The sequence below is a fragment of the Sander vitreus genome, chromosome 10 (genome assembly GCF_031162955.1).
Source record: "Sander vitreus isolate 19-12246 chromosome 10, sanVit1, whole genome shotgun sequence".
Taxonomy (NCBI): Eukaryota; Metazoa; Chordata; class Actinopteri; order Perciformes; family Percidae; genus Sander; species Sander vitreus.
Window position 1 is genome coordinate 7249261 of NC_135864.1, and position 17478 is coordinate 7266738.

Consider the following 17478-nt stretch of genomic DNA (forward strand, 5'->3'; position numbering starts at 1 on the left):
CACTGTTTAATTTCATAAAACCAATATTTTACTCAGATTTCACAGTCTTTCAATCCACTCAGCCACTTTTTATTCCATATTTCCACTTTTTAAATCACTTGTATAAAGTCCAATTAACAGCTATATTAAATTTGCCCCGATATATTTAATTTAGCCAAAATTTTAATCAGTAAAGCCTCTGGTTAGCCTGTTTGTATTCCATTTAACTGATTTTCCCCTCAACTAACCATTGTTATATCCCTTTTTTTTAAGCATCCTTTTTATATTTTATATTTGTTTTATTTGTCTTCTTGGAGCTTGCCAGGTCACAGTCAGAAACCGGCTTCCCAGTGCAGTATTGTGTCCTATAAAGAATTTAACCAGACACTGAATACTTCTGACTCCGGGGTCTTTGCTCTAGGCATGACAACCGAGTGAGACAGTGCTATTTTGCTCTGTTTTTTTTCCTCCTCATAAGGACACTGTGTGAGTTGCTGTCTGTTCAAACTAAAAACTGGCTACAGTAATTTGATGGGAGACAACACACCATTAATTCCACTGTAAACAGTTCAGGAATGATATGAATACTAAACTCTGAGCCAAACAGCCTGTAGGGCTCAGAGTTGAGCAAACAGCCACAGAAGGTCACTAAAATACAGTAGTATTTTAAAAACTCCAAAAGGGCCAAAAGAGAAAACGATGTCCTCTATAGTACAAAGCATTTTATGATTAAACTTTAAAACATCCAATCAGAGAAAGCAGTGTAACACTTAATTTAACAACTGGAAGCATAGTTAGACATTACACTAGTTGTACCAAGTTAAATAGAAATATTACCTTATCATTTTTTTTATAATATATATTATTTTTGAATCCCCAAAAATGGTATTAATTAAAGCAACAGGCTGAGCACCTGAGCAAGGCACTTGCCTACTGTATAAACGCATCTCAGTTTCTAAACGTAAAGTATAAATTACAGCAGAGGACAGGTTTAGGATTTTAGAGACCATCATTCAAATACATCCCCAGGCTCAAACAAATATAACCGTAATCTGTGTTTATAAACAAATCACTGAATTCAACATTACCGGCTGTTCTGTATTTTGTGAAGGAGAGAGGCAGACAACTCTTTCCATGACTGCGATATATAAAAAATAAGGTGACAGATTTGTTCTGCTCAGTAAACCATCCCTAGATAGATTAAGGTTATAAAAATAATTAACCTTTCAAGCAAATATTAACGGTGTGATTTAAAAATAAATGTCAGCTGTCCAAAACCACTCGTGTCCCAGAATGACTGTTAAAGACATTCAAAGAGCGGTTAATTTACTCTGTAAACCGTAACTTTATAACAACTTCTTGCACTCTATAAAGCCTTGACTAATCCAACTTATGCTTTGTATTGAATCAGCTATGATTTGCATTTAATTATTTAGCTCTAAGCCTCCAACTACAAGGACTCTGGAGTTTAAAACTTTCTTTGGTGTCAGTACTCAATGTCTGTTTACCAGTAAACCTGGAGTTCTGCCAAGTTAGAGACTCGTTGAATCACATCGATTGGTTTTAATAGTGTTGTCTTTTTTTTAAGTGTAAGTTGGCTCAGTATAAAGCAAATGTTGCCCAGGGACTAGATGCATAAAACTCTGTGTAAGACAACGAAACGATGGCTCAAATGTAAATAAAATGAATTATAAAATTCCTTCAAGTTTAAAAATGTACCTTTGGTGAAATTTCACAGAATGCAGTATATCCCAGTCAATGTGAGGGAAATGGTGTATACATGATCAAAGTGGAGTTGGCACAGTCCATTTAGAAGAATCTACACAGACATGTTACATGTAAATATGCAGACCTGTACGGAACCATATGTATACATGGTAAAACAGATCAGTTCTTTTGGGCACATGTGAGCAATGCTATTCAAAGTCTTGTCACACAAAATCATGTCTGCTTTCATATGAACTGCAGTGTGGTTTGTAGGGAGTAACAAGGTGATGGATGGATGGATGGATGGATGGCCTTTATTATTAGACTCATGGTCCATTTAGTAGAAAAAAAACAACCCCATAACGTGCAGTTTTATGAGGGAGCAGGCTGACATCTGAAATGTAATGCAAATTACAACAAAAGGGCTGAAAAGTCCAACATGCATTTAATCAATTCCTGGTTTGTAAAGGTCACTCCTCTGTTTGCAAGTGTGTGTACATGTATCCATTACAGTTTGGCTGGATCAAATTATCTGTAGGTGTGACTGCATGCTGTGCTTTTGACCTAATGCCGCCTGCACATTTTTCATTGTTTTTTAATTTCATTGTACTGATAAATTGATGTTTCTACCATAAAGAATTCCGAGAGCACCAACGCTTATTTTATTCGTTTAAAGATTTATTTTTTGTCTTAACATTATTTGTTTTCTTCATAAAAGATAATTTTTTGTTTTCATTCACAAGATTTTTCGGTTTCATTAATACAGTAATAGCAATGCACCGATCGGATACTGATATCTGATATTGGGCCAATACTGATTTAAGAGAGTTGTGTTGTGGCTTATTTTTGACCCTGCTGACCACAAAGTTAAAAAATATAGTGACACAAAGAGAGACATCTCTTTCTTCATTAGAAATGCGGCTATTTCTGAATTATAAATTCCCCCTGGCCAGTCGTCCCTGAGATAAAGAGCAGCTGTAAATGACATCACCGAGTCCTGCAGCTTTGCCTTTTCATATCTTTCAACAATGTGCTATATCATCACTACTGTAATACAAATGTCTCCAATACATTTGAAAGAAAGCCTGACCAAGCTGTGCACATCAATTAGTTTCACTATGTAGAATTCCTGTTAGACTATTTTGTGTATTGATTTGTAGCATGCACAGTACAAGAACCCACAGAGCATAAAAGGCTGCAGGAGGAGGAAAAAATGTAATTAGTAAAAAATAAAATGGATTTCAGCTATAAACCAGAAATTATGGGATGCACAGGAAATTCTGACAACGACCTCTCCAGTTAATTAGCTTGGCAGTGTTTTTTGTAAAGCTGCCATTGTGTGGTATCTGGGCAGCCAACGTGTGTACGTGGACGTAATGATTTGTGGACAGGAACAGAAAGTGAGTGGAGATTGGTTAGTTCATTAAAGGAAATTCAACAACCTCATCTCCAAAATACTAATTATTCAGGAACTCAGAGAACAACAATGGTTTTGAAAGGGTTTCAAACCTAAGACTCAAAGCTTAAGACACACATTATTCTTCCATTGATGTTCTAAATCATTGACACCTACATCCTGCATCTTTTCGTAACTTCTGTAGATATAATGTACATACAACCTTTCAAATGTATTGGTTGAGTCCTGTCACTTTTGCCACTGCTGCCCACTTTTTTTTTTGTTGGCTTTAACTGCTCCAAAACTTGAAATGAATTCTACCTGAGGACATCCCAGTAGCTTGACATTTAGTCAGCAAGTGACATCTTCATAGTCATTGTGGCTTCCGTTATGACAGAGTGATGTTCATCTCACTATTAATGAATTGCCTAAAAGAAATCCTGCGTGTGATGACTCCTTAGGGAGGCTGTAAACTGAGGTGTGTGTGTGTGTGTGTGTGTGTGTGTGTGTGTGTGTGTGTGTGTGTGTGTGTGTGTGTGTGTGTGTGTGTGTGTGTGTCAGTGACTAATTGTGGGCTTGTTTTTGTCTCTGAGTGAGAGAGAGAGAGAGATTGTGTTGATGTATTTGTGTCAGCAGTAAGTAGGTGACTGTGGGTTGTTTTTACTACGATTACTAGTTACTACCTCAGAGTAGAGCTGGGCAATATGGAGAAAATCAAATATCACAATATTCTTTTTGTGATTAACAAATATTACAATATTTTTAACCAAATACCTCAATATTGATATTGTAGCGATATTGTAGGGTTGACAATTGGTGCGTCACAAAATATTTACTGAATGATTTTTTTGATAAACGGGATAAAGTGACTTAGTGGTTAAAGGCAAATAATAGAACAGCTAAAAGTGGGCGCACAGATAGATGACATGTCTAAATTTATTTTTATTTAGTTGTATACAAGTGTTTGTCTGTAGACTGTGGCTGCTGAGCTCCTGGTGCTTTCCCTTCAGTTTAATTACAAGTGGACCAGTGATAAAACATTGGTTTCTACTCATTAATTGGGTCACTTTATTAATAATTTAGCAGAATTTTGTCGTAATATCTTTTGTCACATAAATAAGAGTGGATCTACTGTGAGCCTTTTTTCCCTGAAAGCCCAAACAGTGTACAAACTAAACTCAAACACAGTGAATAACAAAAGTCTGGGCTACCAAAGAGTTAGTTTTATGATAACTGGCCCGAGGCAGAACTGAACTAAACCAGGAGGGCCCCCAAACATATATAATGTGAACAATCATCTCAAAAAATGTGAAGCTGCAATACCGGGAGGATTACAAAACCTATCTTGGCAAAAGTAAGAGCCATGTAAATCAAAAAGTGTCCATATGATGTAACAGACAGTCAGTGGTCTGTGGACATTAAAATGGGATTCGTAATTTGAGTTTACCGACATGTATATTTATTAATATGTAATTTAAGGGGTGAAATAGCATTATACTGAAGACACCCTGAATGCATATAGACACCTGTTCTTATTTCAAGGCAGAATTTGTTAGCCTGATCAAAATCACTAGGGCTTCAAAGGCAGCGTATTTAATTCAGAATATGCTACACAGCCCCTTAGAAAGTATTGTATCATGTTGCTTCTCTTTTGCTTTAAACTTGTGTTTTACATTTTGCATCCTGAGTTTGGTTATGAAGTCGATTGTGAAACCGCTCTTCGGCATTCAAGCAATGTTTTCCTCAATGGCAAATGCTGACTGTGTTGCTGTGTGTTGGCCACTCAGCAGGGCAGGGACATTGGTCACTTCCACATTCAGCATGTGCATAACCTCTAGCATGGGAGTTTTTTTGTTGTTGCTTGCACTATTATTAGTATTTCATGGCACTTTTGTCTGCATTGGATAGTTAGTGAAGTAGTGAAGAATGACGGTGGATTTTAGGAGTGAGAAACATGCCAGAATCGAGCCAGGGACGTTGTATACAGTATGCATCTTACACCACTTAGGATGTCCCCTTGTAGATGTCTCAGATCAAAAATATCTCAGTATCTAAACTTACTGACTCAGATTTAAAGTGTAGGGCGCTGAATGCTGCCACATACATTATCATAATTAGACCCCATATGATTAGCATGAATTACTAAGCCCATAATGTTGGGACCTTTTGTGTTAATAGTGTTGGGCACCCAGTGACTGAAATAGACTGCTGAAATGCATGCTGGGTAACAGAGAGGGAAACAGTGGGAAGGATCTTCTATCTGTCATTTTATCATTATGAATCCATGCATGTGGAATCACAGCTGATTAGTGGGAACTGAAAAAGCTCCTGCTGTTGTTCTAATAATGTTCTGCTTTTTGATAGCTGGCAGGCATGATGCAACATGCCATTTTACTACACAGTACATGTATTTAGGCATGAGCTAAGACATGATACATTGGTAATAAACACACATGGGCTGGCAGTGAGACAGATGTAACCACTGAGAAGTTTTGAGAAGCTGTTGTTCATCAACACTACCATGATGATCACCATTATGATCTTTTTTGTTGGTTCATACAGAAGTTAAACAGATCATCTTCCAAGGCTGTGCACAGTTATTCTGGAAAGACTACTTTCGTTTCTCTTGGTAACTTTCCAGATTAAGCTATACTAACCTATACTAACTAAGCATTGTTGAAACCGAAATTGTGGACATGTTTGAATACAAATTTAAATCGGTGGTTATTTTAAAGTAGTTGAAATCCCAACGTTTCCAAAGATACCATATGTCAAGCCACATTTTTGATCAAATGTACAGTATACAACTGTGTGTAAATGATGCACAAGACATGTAGAATATTTTCATTTGATTGAACACTACAACCATAATACACAAGGTCTTGAGTTTGAATATTTCACTCCATATAATGTGAATAGCATACAGCTTTAATGAAAAACTAAAACAAGACGATACAGAAGATATATCTTGTGAGACAGTGTGGAATAAGAGGATCTTGTCAACCTTCAAGCTACTAAAGGGTAAGCTAAATGTATTCATATGGATGCCGATGTTCATTAATAGCATCAAAAAACTAAGAATAAACACATACAATGTTTGGGCAAGTTAGGTTATTTAGATTCAGTAATGCTGGCTTCATCAGACCAAACATAATGTAATGTAACAGCGCTGCAGACGTGGCAGACGTGCATTCATTATTGCTGCATCGTTACTAATACCATTACATCAATTTTAATTCATCTCACTCAAAACATCTTTCTAAATGGCTGTTTGTGGGGTGGGAGCTAATTTGTGATGCTAACACTTCACTTTGATTTTCTACTACTTCTAACATTTGTCTGACTGTGTATAGAAACACTCGTCTTTCTCTTGATCACCGACTTCTGGCATGTGCCAAGATTTACAGCTCTGAAATAAATCAGTCTAATGTAATAACATGGCACAGTAATTTGAGGATTTACAATTAATACAGGCCTGTTAATCAGTTTGTTTATTTAGATTTCAAGTTTCATTCCCCTGATTTAACCTGATGAATGTGTTAACAAAACAGCTGCACTAATCATAGTATTGCCTTAATCTGGTTCTGATGAAATTATTTGGGTTTAGTAAATGATTGAATCTACAAAATCTTCTTTTCAGATTTATTCTGACAAAGCTGCGCCCAATTTTTCTGCCTCTAGTACACAACATACAGAATGAACTCTGTCCTGAACTTCACTTTTCCTCTGTGTTCGGTATATATCTGATCCCACACACTGACAACGAGCCCATCTGTGTTACTAATACAGCACATTTGTAGCCAGAGCATTTGAGCGGGAGTGTGTGCATTTTCAACATGACTGGCATCCATGTGAATAAAATCCCCTACAGCACTACTCTAACCCTGTGAACATTACTCATTCACGTTTACAACCATAGCATCCCCCGGGATTTGACCCTGCCGCCTTCAGAGTAAAGGGTGATGTAAGAGTGAGATTTTCTACTGATCTCCTGCTCTGGTTCTGTCACATAAACCCCATGTAAACTATTATAATTATAAAACTATTGCACTGATTCTATCCAGACAGGTTGAGGTGTAAGTACCATCAGAAATGCTGTAACGCCTCTGCAATGGACTAGGGCTGGGCGATATGGAGAAATCAGATATCACGATATTCTTGACCTTGATATCGATATTGCGGCGATATTCTAGGGTTGACAATTGGTGCTTTAAAAAAATATCTTCACACTTAGATTTTAGATAAATAATCATCAGTAATGTGGACATAATGTCTAAGTGGGGAAAAGGCAAATAATAGAACAGCTAGAAGAGTCTGGTAAGTTCAGAAAATAACATCACTTTACTGTAATGCAGCCTTTCAAACCAGGAAAAGACAACACTTATGTCATATCACGATATTACGATATCCAAAATCTAAGACGATATCTAGTCTCATATCATGATATCGATATAATATCGATATATGGCCCAGCCCTACAATGGACCTCCCTCAACTGCAAAGTGTATTTCTGATCTGACTCCGATATGTGAAAGAGCTGATCCGCTATGATATATTATACTGTCGGATAACAAATATTAATTCTCCTAACTCTCGTCCACTCCTGATGCTTATCTTTTTGTTCCGTCCCAATCCAAGTGACACGGTATAATTGTTCTCCAATACTACAAGATTCCCGAGTTAGCATGAGCAGAAAACCAAAAAGTGTGCCACATAAATTACATAAACATAAAATCTAAGCCATTTTATTGTCGTCCCTCTTATCTGGGTGTCTTTTACCCCTCTTAATCTGATTTTAACACTCTTCTTGGAAAATAAATATCACCCCTGCCACTCCTCTGTGCCTCGCTGTCAGCTTTCTAGTGGCGGTAAAATGCAGTCTGGGCCTGGGCTCGGTACTCATCCCTCTCCTGCCTGTAATTTTTTCATTAGAGTCGTTGCAGCGTCTCTGCCTGGTAGCTGGGGAGATGTAATAAGAGCTCTGAGGATGCTCTCAGACTCTGTGCTTCTAGGATATTGCCTTGGAATTTCTAATAGCCAGGCTTCGTTCCAACGAAGACAAAAAGTCAAAGAACATCAAACTAAGTACACTCCTGGATCCCTGCAGTCCTAACACAAGAGGCAAATGCAGCTCTCCCAAGCCTTTTGTATTGTGGCTACATCCCCAGCGGCTTCTGCTCCTTCTACCGCTGAGACTATAGAACAGAGTGGAGAGTGGATTGAGTTTCCTGTGGTCCATTTTCTGAGAGATGAGTTTCAGCGAAATGCAGGACATCAAGGTGATGTAATGGGCCTATATAGAAGAATCACAAAGTAAACTTAAAGCTTTACTACCAAACATTTTCAGCCCACTCCTTTATAATTTTCAATTACTATGTCCAATTTGTGCTGGAATCTTAGTTGCCTGGGTTTTGACTCTCCAATATTAAGACAACACTATATCCCAAAAGCACTATAAATAATACATGTCAATAAAAAAGAGAAGAGTCTTGCAGCTCTCTGTTAAAACAATAGTCAGGTTCCCAAATGAACAATTTACTGTTACCATTCCTCCAATTTATACTGGCTATTAAGAAATCCCTTCCTAATGCGCTTCAATGTTATTGATGGGGGACAAAATCCAGTCCTTGTTTTGTGCAAACATGTATTACAAAGTTTAATGTGAGGCCTTGGCAGTCTGAGCCAAACCAAGTGGGTATCTTCTGAAGTAATGGTCTTTTTAGCCTAAAATTACCACTTTGTTTCAAGGTTGAGCTGCAGTGGACGATATCCATAATTTATGACAAAAAATATATAGGTGGATTGCAGATGCTCTGTTGCTGCCTTTCAATGTACAGAAAACATTTGGCCAAAAGACTTCGCTAAAATAGACACTGCTCTCGTGAAAAATGTAACAAGATTTGGAGACCATTTTAAGTAATGTGCAGTGAAAGTTCAAAATTATGACATTCTCCTACAGTTATAATGCTACATTGTGCTAATATCCTTGCATGATTTTAATTGGCCTAAAGACAGTTGCCTGTTTTGATGTCTTTTAAGCAGGTCTGTAGTGGTAGCAGCTGATGATTTGTTTTGGAATGATTAATATAATTGGAAATAATAGAAAAGACAGGGTCCAGGTAGAAACATTTCCGGTCTAGGACATCTTTATTCACTCTCTTTGCTACTATTTCTCATTTGCCAAGATGTTGACTCTGCAATATTTAGAAAATGTACCCTAACCAACTGTAGGATAAATGCATCTGGAGTCATGACCTTCCTGCTGGCCGGCAGCTGCCTGTTTGCATATATAAAATATGTATAGAAGGTCTATTATCTAAGCATCCACTATAGAAGGAAAACCACACCAGGCCAAAACTAGCTGAAGGTCTATTAAACTACAACAACTAATCACAGTTACTACAGTTCGAAAAATTGGCAATGTAGGAATCAATTCTAGTGCTAGATTCACTGCATTTCCTACCGGATAAAATCATCAGCCAAATGCCTAAAATGTGCATGTTAAATGTGGAAATGACAGCTGGAGCAGTAATATAATAAACCTTGAAGGCAGATGTTCTGCAACGTATAGTGGGAACTTACACATTTTTATGTATTAATTAGGGTGAGAATTACAGAGTTATATTAAGGAAATGGAATTCAAGAGGAGTTCAGCTCACTTATTATTGCAACCTTGACAACTAGAGTGGCAATACAAATTTTTCTGTTTGAATGTATGTGTATGAATGTATATATGTGGTTTAATTTAGTCATTTTCTGTAAACTGTTTTGCTCCGACATAGAATCTAAAAGTATGAATAAAAAATAAAAACTAATTTAGACTCTACATTTGATGATGCAACTTTAATGATTGATGGATACAGCATTTTTAGGAATGACAGGAATGCATATGGAGGAGGAGTTGCTATCTATATTCAACATCATATGCCTGTCACAGATGATTTAATGTATTCTAGTATTGAAGTAATTTGGTTAAAAGTTAGTCTGAAACATCTTACTCATAGGATGCTGTTACAGACCTCCAAATGCTAATAGTGAGTATTTGGACAAAATATGTGATATGGTAGATCATGCTAGTAGTATGAATCTTGAAACTTACTTAATGGGTGACTTCAACATAGATTGGAATTATTCTGACTGTCCTAGGAAAATCAAATTAATGAGCACGGCAAAGGCATGTGGATTATCACAGGTAATTAATAAACCGACTAGAATATGTAAAAAAAAGGAATGGCACTCAATCAGCTTCCTGTATTGACCACATGTTTATAAATAGACTAGAACTTTGCTCAAATTGCTTATCTGTGCCAATTGGTTGTAGTGACCATAATCTTATTGTAATTGTAAGGAAAACAAAAGTTCCTAAATCTAAAAGTAAAAGGGTCTAAAAGTAATAATGAAAAGGTCATTTAGAAGATTCAATCAATTACAATATGAAGATAATATCAGAAATGCAAATTGGTCAGAGGTATTTCTACAAAAGGATCCAGAGAAAGCATTTCAGCTTTTCAATCAAACTTTAATGACAATTGTAAAAAATCATGCACCAATAAAAAAGTTTACTGTTCGAAATGTCAACACCCCGTGGTTAGATCAAGAATTAAAAGATCTTATGAAAGAAAGAGATCTAGCTAAACAAGCAGCAATCCTATCTAAATTCAAATCGGACAAATAAGAAGTTAACTTATCAGTTAAATAAGAAGAAAAAGAAATTGTATTACAATAAGAAAATTACAGAAATAAAACACGATAGTAAACAATTATGGAATACATTGAATAACATATTAAGAGGAAATAATAAATCAACTCCAGGTTATTTAGAAAATGAAGGTGATTTTTTTTTTTTTACTAAACCAAGTGATATAGCGAATCATCTCAACGACTATTTCATAAATAAAATAAATCATCTTAAAAATATTACACAGTCACACAAGACAGATTTATCAAATACATTGATAAATAAGATGATGGAAGGTAAAACATGTAGTTTTAAATTCAAGCGTGTCAGTGGTTCTAAAGTGGAATTACTTCTGATGAATTGTAAAAACAAACCACCTGGTGTTGACTATCTTGAATATAAGTTGCTTAGCCAATAGTTTCAATCATTGCTTCTACTATTGTTTGTTGTTGTTTTATGGAAAATATATGTTTGCAAGCATGGAAAATATGTAAAGTTGTGCCAATACCTAAAAATAAGAAAATGCCTTTCTCTGGCTCAAACAGTAGACCAATAAGTTTTTTACCAATTCTCAGTAAAATAATGGAAAGAATTGTTTATGAACAGATTCAGTCTTATTTTTTAAATGATGATTTAATTACACATTTTCAGCATGCATATAGAGCAAAACACTCAACAGCCACTGCCCTGACTGATGGTAGATGACTGGTTCAAGGATATGGAGGAAAGGAAAATAATAGGTGTTGTAATGCTTGATTTCACTGCAGCATTTGATATAATTGATCACGATTCACTGTTTTTGTTTTTCATGAACCGCATTATTATGGATGGAAAGTTATTTGCAGAGAGAAGACAATTAGTTTACTTTAATGGAAGCTTTTCAAAGGTAAGGGTTGTGGAACATGGCGTGCCTCAAGGAAGTTGTCTTGGGCCGCTCCTCTACACAATCTTTACCAATGATCTTCCATCTGTTTTAGATAAAGCAAGCATTTCAATGTTTGCTGATGATTCCACTATATATTTAGCAGGAACTGATATTGGTGATTTAAATACAAAACTACAGAGAGAGCTACAGTTAGTGGTGGACTGGATAAGGAGTAACAAATTGATTCTCAATGTATCTAAAACTACCTGTTTAGTGGTTGGAACTCCTTTTTCTTTATGTTCCAAACCGAAACTTGAACTCAGCATAGAGCAAAATTCTGTAGAGCAAAGAGAAGAGGCTAAACTTTTGGGAGTGATGATTGATAATAGATTGTGTTGGGATAGACATGTTCAGAAACTGGTAGCTAAAATGGGTAACACTTAGTCTGTTATTAAAAGGTGTGCAAAAAACGTTACACTACAGACCGTTAAACAAGTACTTCATGCTTTGTTTTTTTCACACCTTGATTACTGTTCTGTGGTTTGGTCCAGCACCTCAACAGTTAATATAAAAACTACAAGTGATTCAGAATAAAGCGGCACGTGTGGCTCTCTCATGTGGGTTTAGATCAAATGTTGATAAAATGCATGAAAGCCTCTCATGGTTTAAAGTTAAAAACAGATTTGTGTATTTACTAATGTTTTTTTTACATAATGTTATAACAAACAATACACCTTTTACTTTATATACAAAACTATATTTTAGTACTGATATACATCATTATCCAACAAGGCATGCAGTAGGAGGTAGTTTTATTTTACCTAAAGTGAAAACCAAATCAATTCAACATGATAGATTGTAGGACCCCAGGAAGAATAGCTTTTAGCTTATGCTGAAGCTAATGGGCATCCAAATAAAACAACCAAACAAAAAAAAAGATGCAGTACTGTAGGTATTATAATTACTATACAAGGAAAGCCAAGGAGAATAGTAAGGTGTAGAGGTGACAACCATATAAAGCATATAATATGATATGATACCAACCTAAACATATAGAATAATTGTGATCAAATTCTAAGGTATGTTGTGGATTTGAGTGTCATTTGTTTGTCTTTGATTTATTAGTATTTTAGCTGTGCGTTGACATGAATGAATGTCCCACAACATGCAAGCTTTCAGTGTGAATCCCCTGCAGATTATAATGACCAGTGCTGAACACAAGTATGAAGGATGCTGCCACATACAGTATTCACAGTAGGAATTTACTATATATAGCAAACAGCATGGGGGATGGAGAAAGCTGATGACCGTGTGTGTTTGCGTAACAGACTCACAAGATGACCAGAGGTGCATGTGTGTACAGTGCGTTTTTGCCTGAATGTGTGAGTACAACACTATAAAAGATGAGGTGTATCTTGCATTCCAGTGTAAGTGTGCATGCATAAACAAGTCTGCCCACACTGTTTGCACCAGAAAATACACGTCTGCTATCAAGCTAAGTTTGTCGTGTGTGTATGCATGTGTCATACTCACGTGATGACCAATGAGGTGGCGAAGAGTAGTGTTCCCAGCAGGCCACGCCGGCAGTCTGCGTTCTTTCTCTGGCGTTGGTGCATCTCGCCGCCGCAGTTGTCACAGCAGCGGCACATGCAGAAGAAGAGGCCGGCTATCGGCACCAAAACGGCGAACAGCAGCCCAACTGCTGCACATACTAGGAAGCCTATCTCGTAGTAGATGGCCTGGGGTCAGCGGGGGAGGAACGAGATGAAGAATGAGGGACAATTTATTTAGGAAACGTAATGGAGAAAGGAGGTGGACATGGAAATGAGATTAAGAGAGAAAAGGTGGATCAGAGGTGGAGGGACAAAAAGGGAGATGAAACAACAAGAGGGGAAAATGGGATGGGGGTTGTTGAGGGAAAACAGAATTGGATTGGGAGAGGTGAGCAGATGAGTTGGGTAGTGAGGGAGAAAAGAAAGGAGGGATTAATAACGCTGTAAAGGAGAAAAAGGAAGGACACACACAAGGCAGAGGATAAAATGAGCAACAAATCTAAAAATATCTGGTAGGATCCCACTGCAGGAAATTCTCTCTCTACTCTTTGTCCAAATGGGATTTGTGGATAAACAATAAACACATTGCGTAACGCTACTCACTGCTGGAGAGTCCTTTCTTTCTCATTCTTAAATACTATAAGCCATTTCAATGATCGACTACTTAATTACATTATTGCACAACATAAACGCCAAGACTCTCTTTTTTTAATACTTTTCTCACGTACGCCACTGAAAGCTGGTTGAGACTTGCAGTAAGCTAAAGGTTGTTTTTAATACATTTTCAATGAACCGCAATATGCACTGAGAGGACAGCAACACATGAAGGATGATGGGAAATACTCAAAGGAGTCAGAGCCATCCATGTAGCCCTGTGGTGCAGTTTTTCCCACTAATGAAGGGGAAAGACAGCATTTCTGATGGGACACCTGCTTCAATAGGATCAAACTACAAGGCAGATGAGTGCACTGCAGTAGTACTGAAGTACTTTGGACTGAGTCATTTTGTTCTTGAAACAACGCAACAAATATGTGTGTGAGCAGTTTATGCTTATTCATTTTATTGGAGAAATTGTTACGGTAGTTTCGGGAAGAAAAAAAGAATCCGTCAATTTTAGTGACATGTTGTTGGGTGAAAAACTCCAGCTTCATGCCTAAAAATTGAAGATCTTCATGTGGTATACCCAGATAAAACTAATGCGGTCTAATGTAACAGCCCCAGATCCTACCTTCATGGAGATTATAACCATTTGTTCATCCTATTTAGTATATCAATAAGACTAGACCAAGTATGAGAAACACTCCTGAATATAACGCAATACAATTCATCATAAACTACAGCCTCCACAATTACTATAAAGTTCTACAGAATTAACACATCACTAAAACATTATAACCTTCATTAATCCAGAGTTTATCTTTTGACTGTTGTATTAGCCACATTAGTTTTTAGCTAGGTGTAGCTAATAAACTGGAGTGGATATTACCTTTGAAATAACATCAAAACCTGACTGGACAAACTAGAAAATGGAAAGTTGTGAATGAAAAGTCTTCGATTGTGCACTTGTGAAATGCAGATATACAGTATCTGCAGTGAACGGTTAGATTGTTAAAATCATAGGCTAGTTGTTTAGGTTAAACAGTTAGAGCACTAGTAATTAATTAATTGTGGCGAGGACCAGTAAGATTAAGATGCATGGGCTGAGCCTGTTAACACAGGAGTGAGCGTAAGAATGCTGACTGTCGTATAATTATGAAAACTCTGTATTTAGACTGTGTGTACTGTATGAGTTAGGATGGTGCTTTGTCTCTGAATAGTCAACTGTAAAATATGCACAACCTGCATCACAAAGCCTCAGATATCCTCGACTTTGATTGAATATTAGAAATATTCAATGTGACTCAACACACTTTCTTACAAATTCCCCCTGATATATTGAGAGAGTTAAATTGCTGCTGTTGGCAGGTTCTCAGTAGAGCTTCCCTTCTCTTGTCATGTACCACATTGCTCCTACTTAATCTGCCCCTATCTACACCACACTCAGCACGGGCTATGGAAATTGGCAAAATTGAATAGGGGATTGGCAATTCACACACCGCATGTAACTTATCACAATGATGTTCAATAGCTTCTCGTTAAGAAAGGATCAAAGCAGGGCTGCTATCACCGCTCTTGAATGAACAAACTGCTCTCCTGGCTGATTCACACTAATCTTAATCGCCGTCATAAGTCAATGACCCTGCCTTCTCCAGGGACCTGCGTCTTTTTGCTTTTTAACATGCAGGGTGAAAAGAAGTGGCTTCTGAACTCGTGAGAGAGGAGTATTCTTCTCGGGTCATTCGTAAATCTCTGCACAACCTTGGAAGTCTCAGGCGGTGAGCATAATCCAACCTCCAAAAGCTTGTGTTTGGCTGTGAGAGGCTCCTGGCCACACCCTTTCTAACCTTAAGGAATAAAAACATGGATGATTTCAGGGTCAGTGGACACAAAGAGAAAAAGAGGGAACCGGAGAGAGTTTTCTAGGCAAAGGAAGAAAAAAAAGAGACACTTGGCATGTGTGAGAGTGTGTGGTATGTCATCTAAAACACCAATGTCGACCCAGTTGTTGAAGACATTTTGCAAATATGAAGCTTGCATTGTCATTCTGCTTCTGGGTTCTGCTTGTTATTGGGTGAATCTTTACCAAAAAAAAGGTCAAAATGTTTTTTTTTTCCACGAGCACTCTTCAAGGGCCTGCAGCTCTGACTATTTTTGGACTATAGTTTGTCTTGGCGAATGCCAAAAAGAAGAAGGTGACCTTCCAATAAGAACAAACTAGATGATGAGGTGGCATCATGTCTGAGTGGTTAAGACAGGCAATTCTGTAACAATAAATCAGATTGAAATCAAAGCAGCAGCCACAAGGCCCGCTGAAGTGTCCTCAAGTAAGATGCTGTTACCCTAAACTGCTCACTGACTGTAAGCTAAATGCCTGAGTTATAGAAGCCACTGTGAATAAATTAACGTCAGGGTTCTTTGTGTTTATAGTGCTTCCTGTTTTGATTCATTATTGTGGCTCAGATCCTGTTGCTTGATAGTAAATTGAATACCATTCTGGAACCACAAGAAAAACATTATATTCTTGGTGATAGCTTTTATGATTTAGGTAGCAAAAGTGAAGACTGCAACAAACTATATTTAAATCAACTGTGTGGAAGGCTTTTATTCAAGCCAAGATTACATCAGGACATTTCACTGATTAACCTTGTACAATCAGGAAAATGATCCGCTGTACTTTTGGTTGAAATGGTCTCTTAAGGTGTGATTGTTCTGCTTTGCATTTATTGGGTGGTGACATAAAGGAGATAGTCAAGGTCAATGCAAATTCCACAAACCGAAAAACACTTTTGCTCTGATATGAATTGATTTGATAAGACGTGGTGTTTATTTTACAAAACAATCAAAGTACAATAGCTAGTATGATGGCATTGGATAACATTTCACTTTTGGGCTATATTGACATTGGGCTGTACCGAATAGTTTGAAGCTTCTAAATCAAAATTTGAATGCTGCACAGCTTTTTATTTTTGCAGGTCTATTCATTCTGTTTAAACCGTTGTTTAAAAATTAGGCTACACTAATATTATAAGTATTATACTATTTGTAGAACTAGATTCCAGTTGGCTGCATAGGATTGATTCTGACATGTGTGATCCAAACATTTGGACTCCATAACTCCAAAGCATTGTAAGGTTCAAAAGTCAAAATGTATTGAAAAAAGAAGTAAGATTTTTTTTTTTTAATTTACAACATGTTTTTATGTTATGAAATATTCTGCTTCAATCCCCATTTGATGGCACTTAGCCTTTCAAAAACATTTTCACTGCGGTCAAAAACTCATTTGTTCTCCCGCTTGCCGCACACAAAGGGAGGCATGCACATGCATTAACACCATGAATTACATTTAAATAACCCCTTTAGGGTGATGAAATCATAAAATATGATGGCATACATTCAAAGCTTTGTTCGAAAACCTCAATAGAAGTTGTGAATGTTAAAAAAAAACAGCACTAATATTGACATTACAGTTTTTCTTGATTGCTTTGACACAGCAGTCAACTCAAACTCCACAGGCCGAAACAGTGGCACTCATGGTCAAAATGACACATTTTGTTTGCAAAAGGCTCCAACCGTGCCAAAACATTTAAAATATGCAACAAAAGAAAATTTTGCCTTCAAACGACACAACTTGCAAACAAGTGTATGAGCTCTTCCAATCAACCATTACACAGTGGACAACAAAATACTAAATACAGCACTC

General features: G+C 37.0%; 1 protein-coding gene across 5 annotated transcripts in view; it reads right to left on the bottom strand.

The window, feature by feature from the left end:
* Positions 1-17478, bottom strand: part of prom1a (prominin 1a) — an 88266-nt gene that overhangs the window by 30867 nt on the left and 39921 nt on the right. For all 5 annotated transcript variants that reach the window (XM_078260106.1, XM_078260109.1, XM_078260110.1 and 2 more), the window contains exon 3: positions 13159-13364. In XM_078260106.1, coding sequence (XP_078116232.1) covers positions 13159-13364 — 206 coding nt within the window. The remainder of the gene's footprint in view (positions 1-13158; positions 13365-17478) is intronic.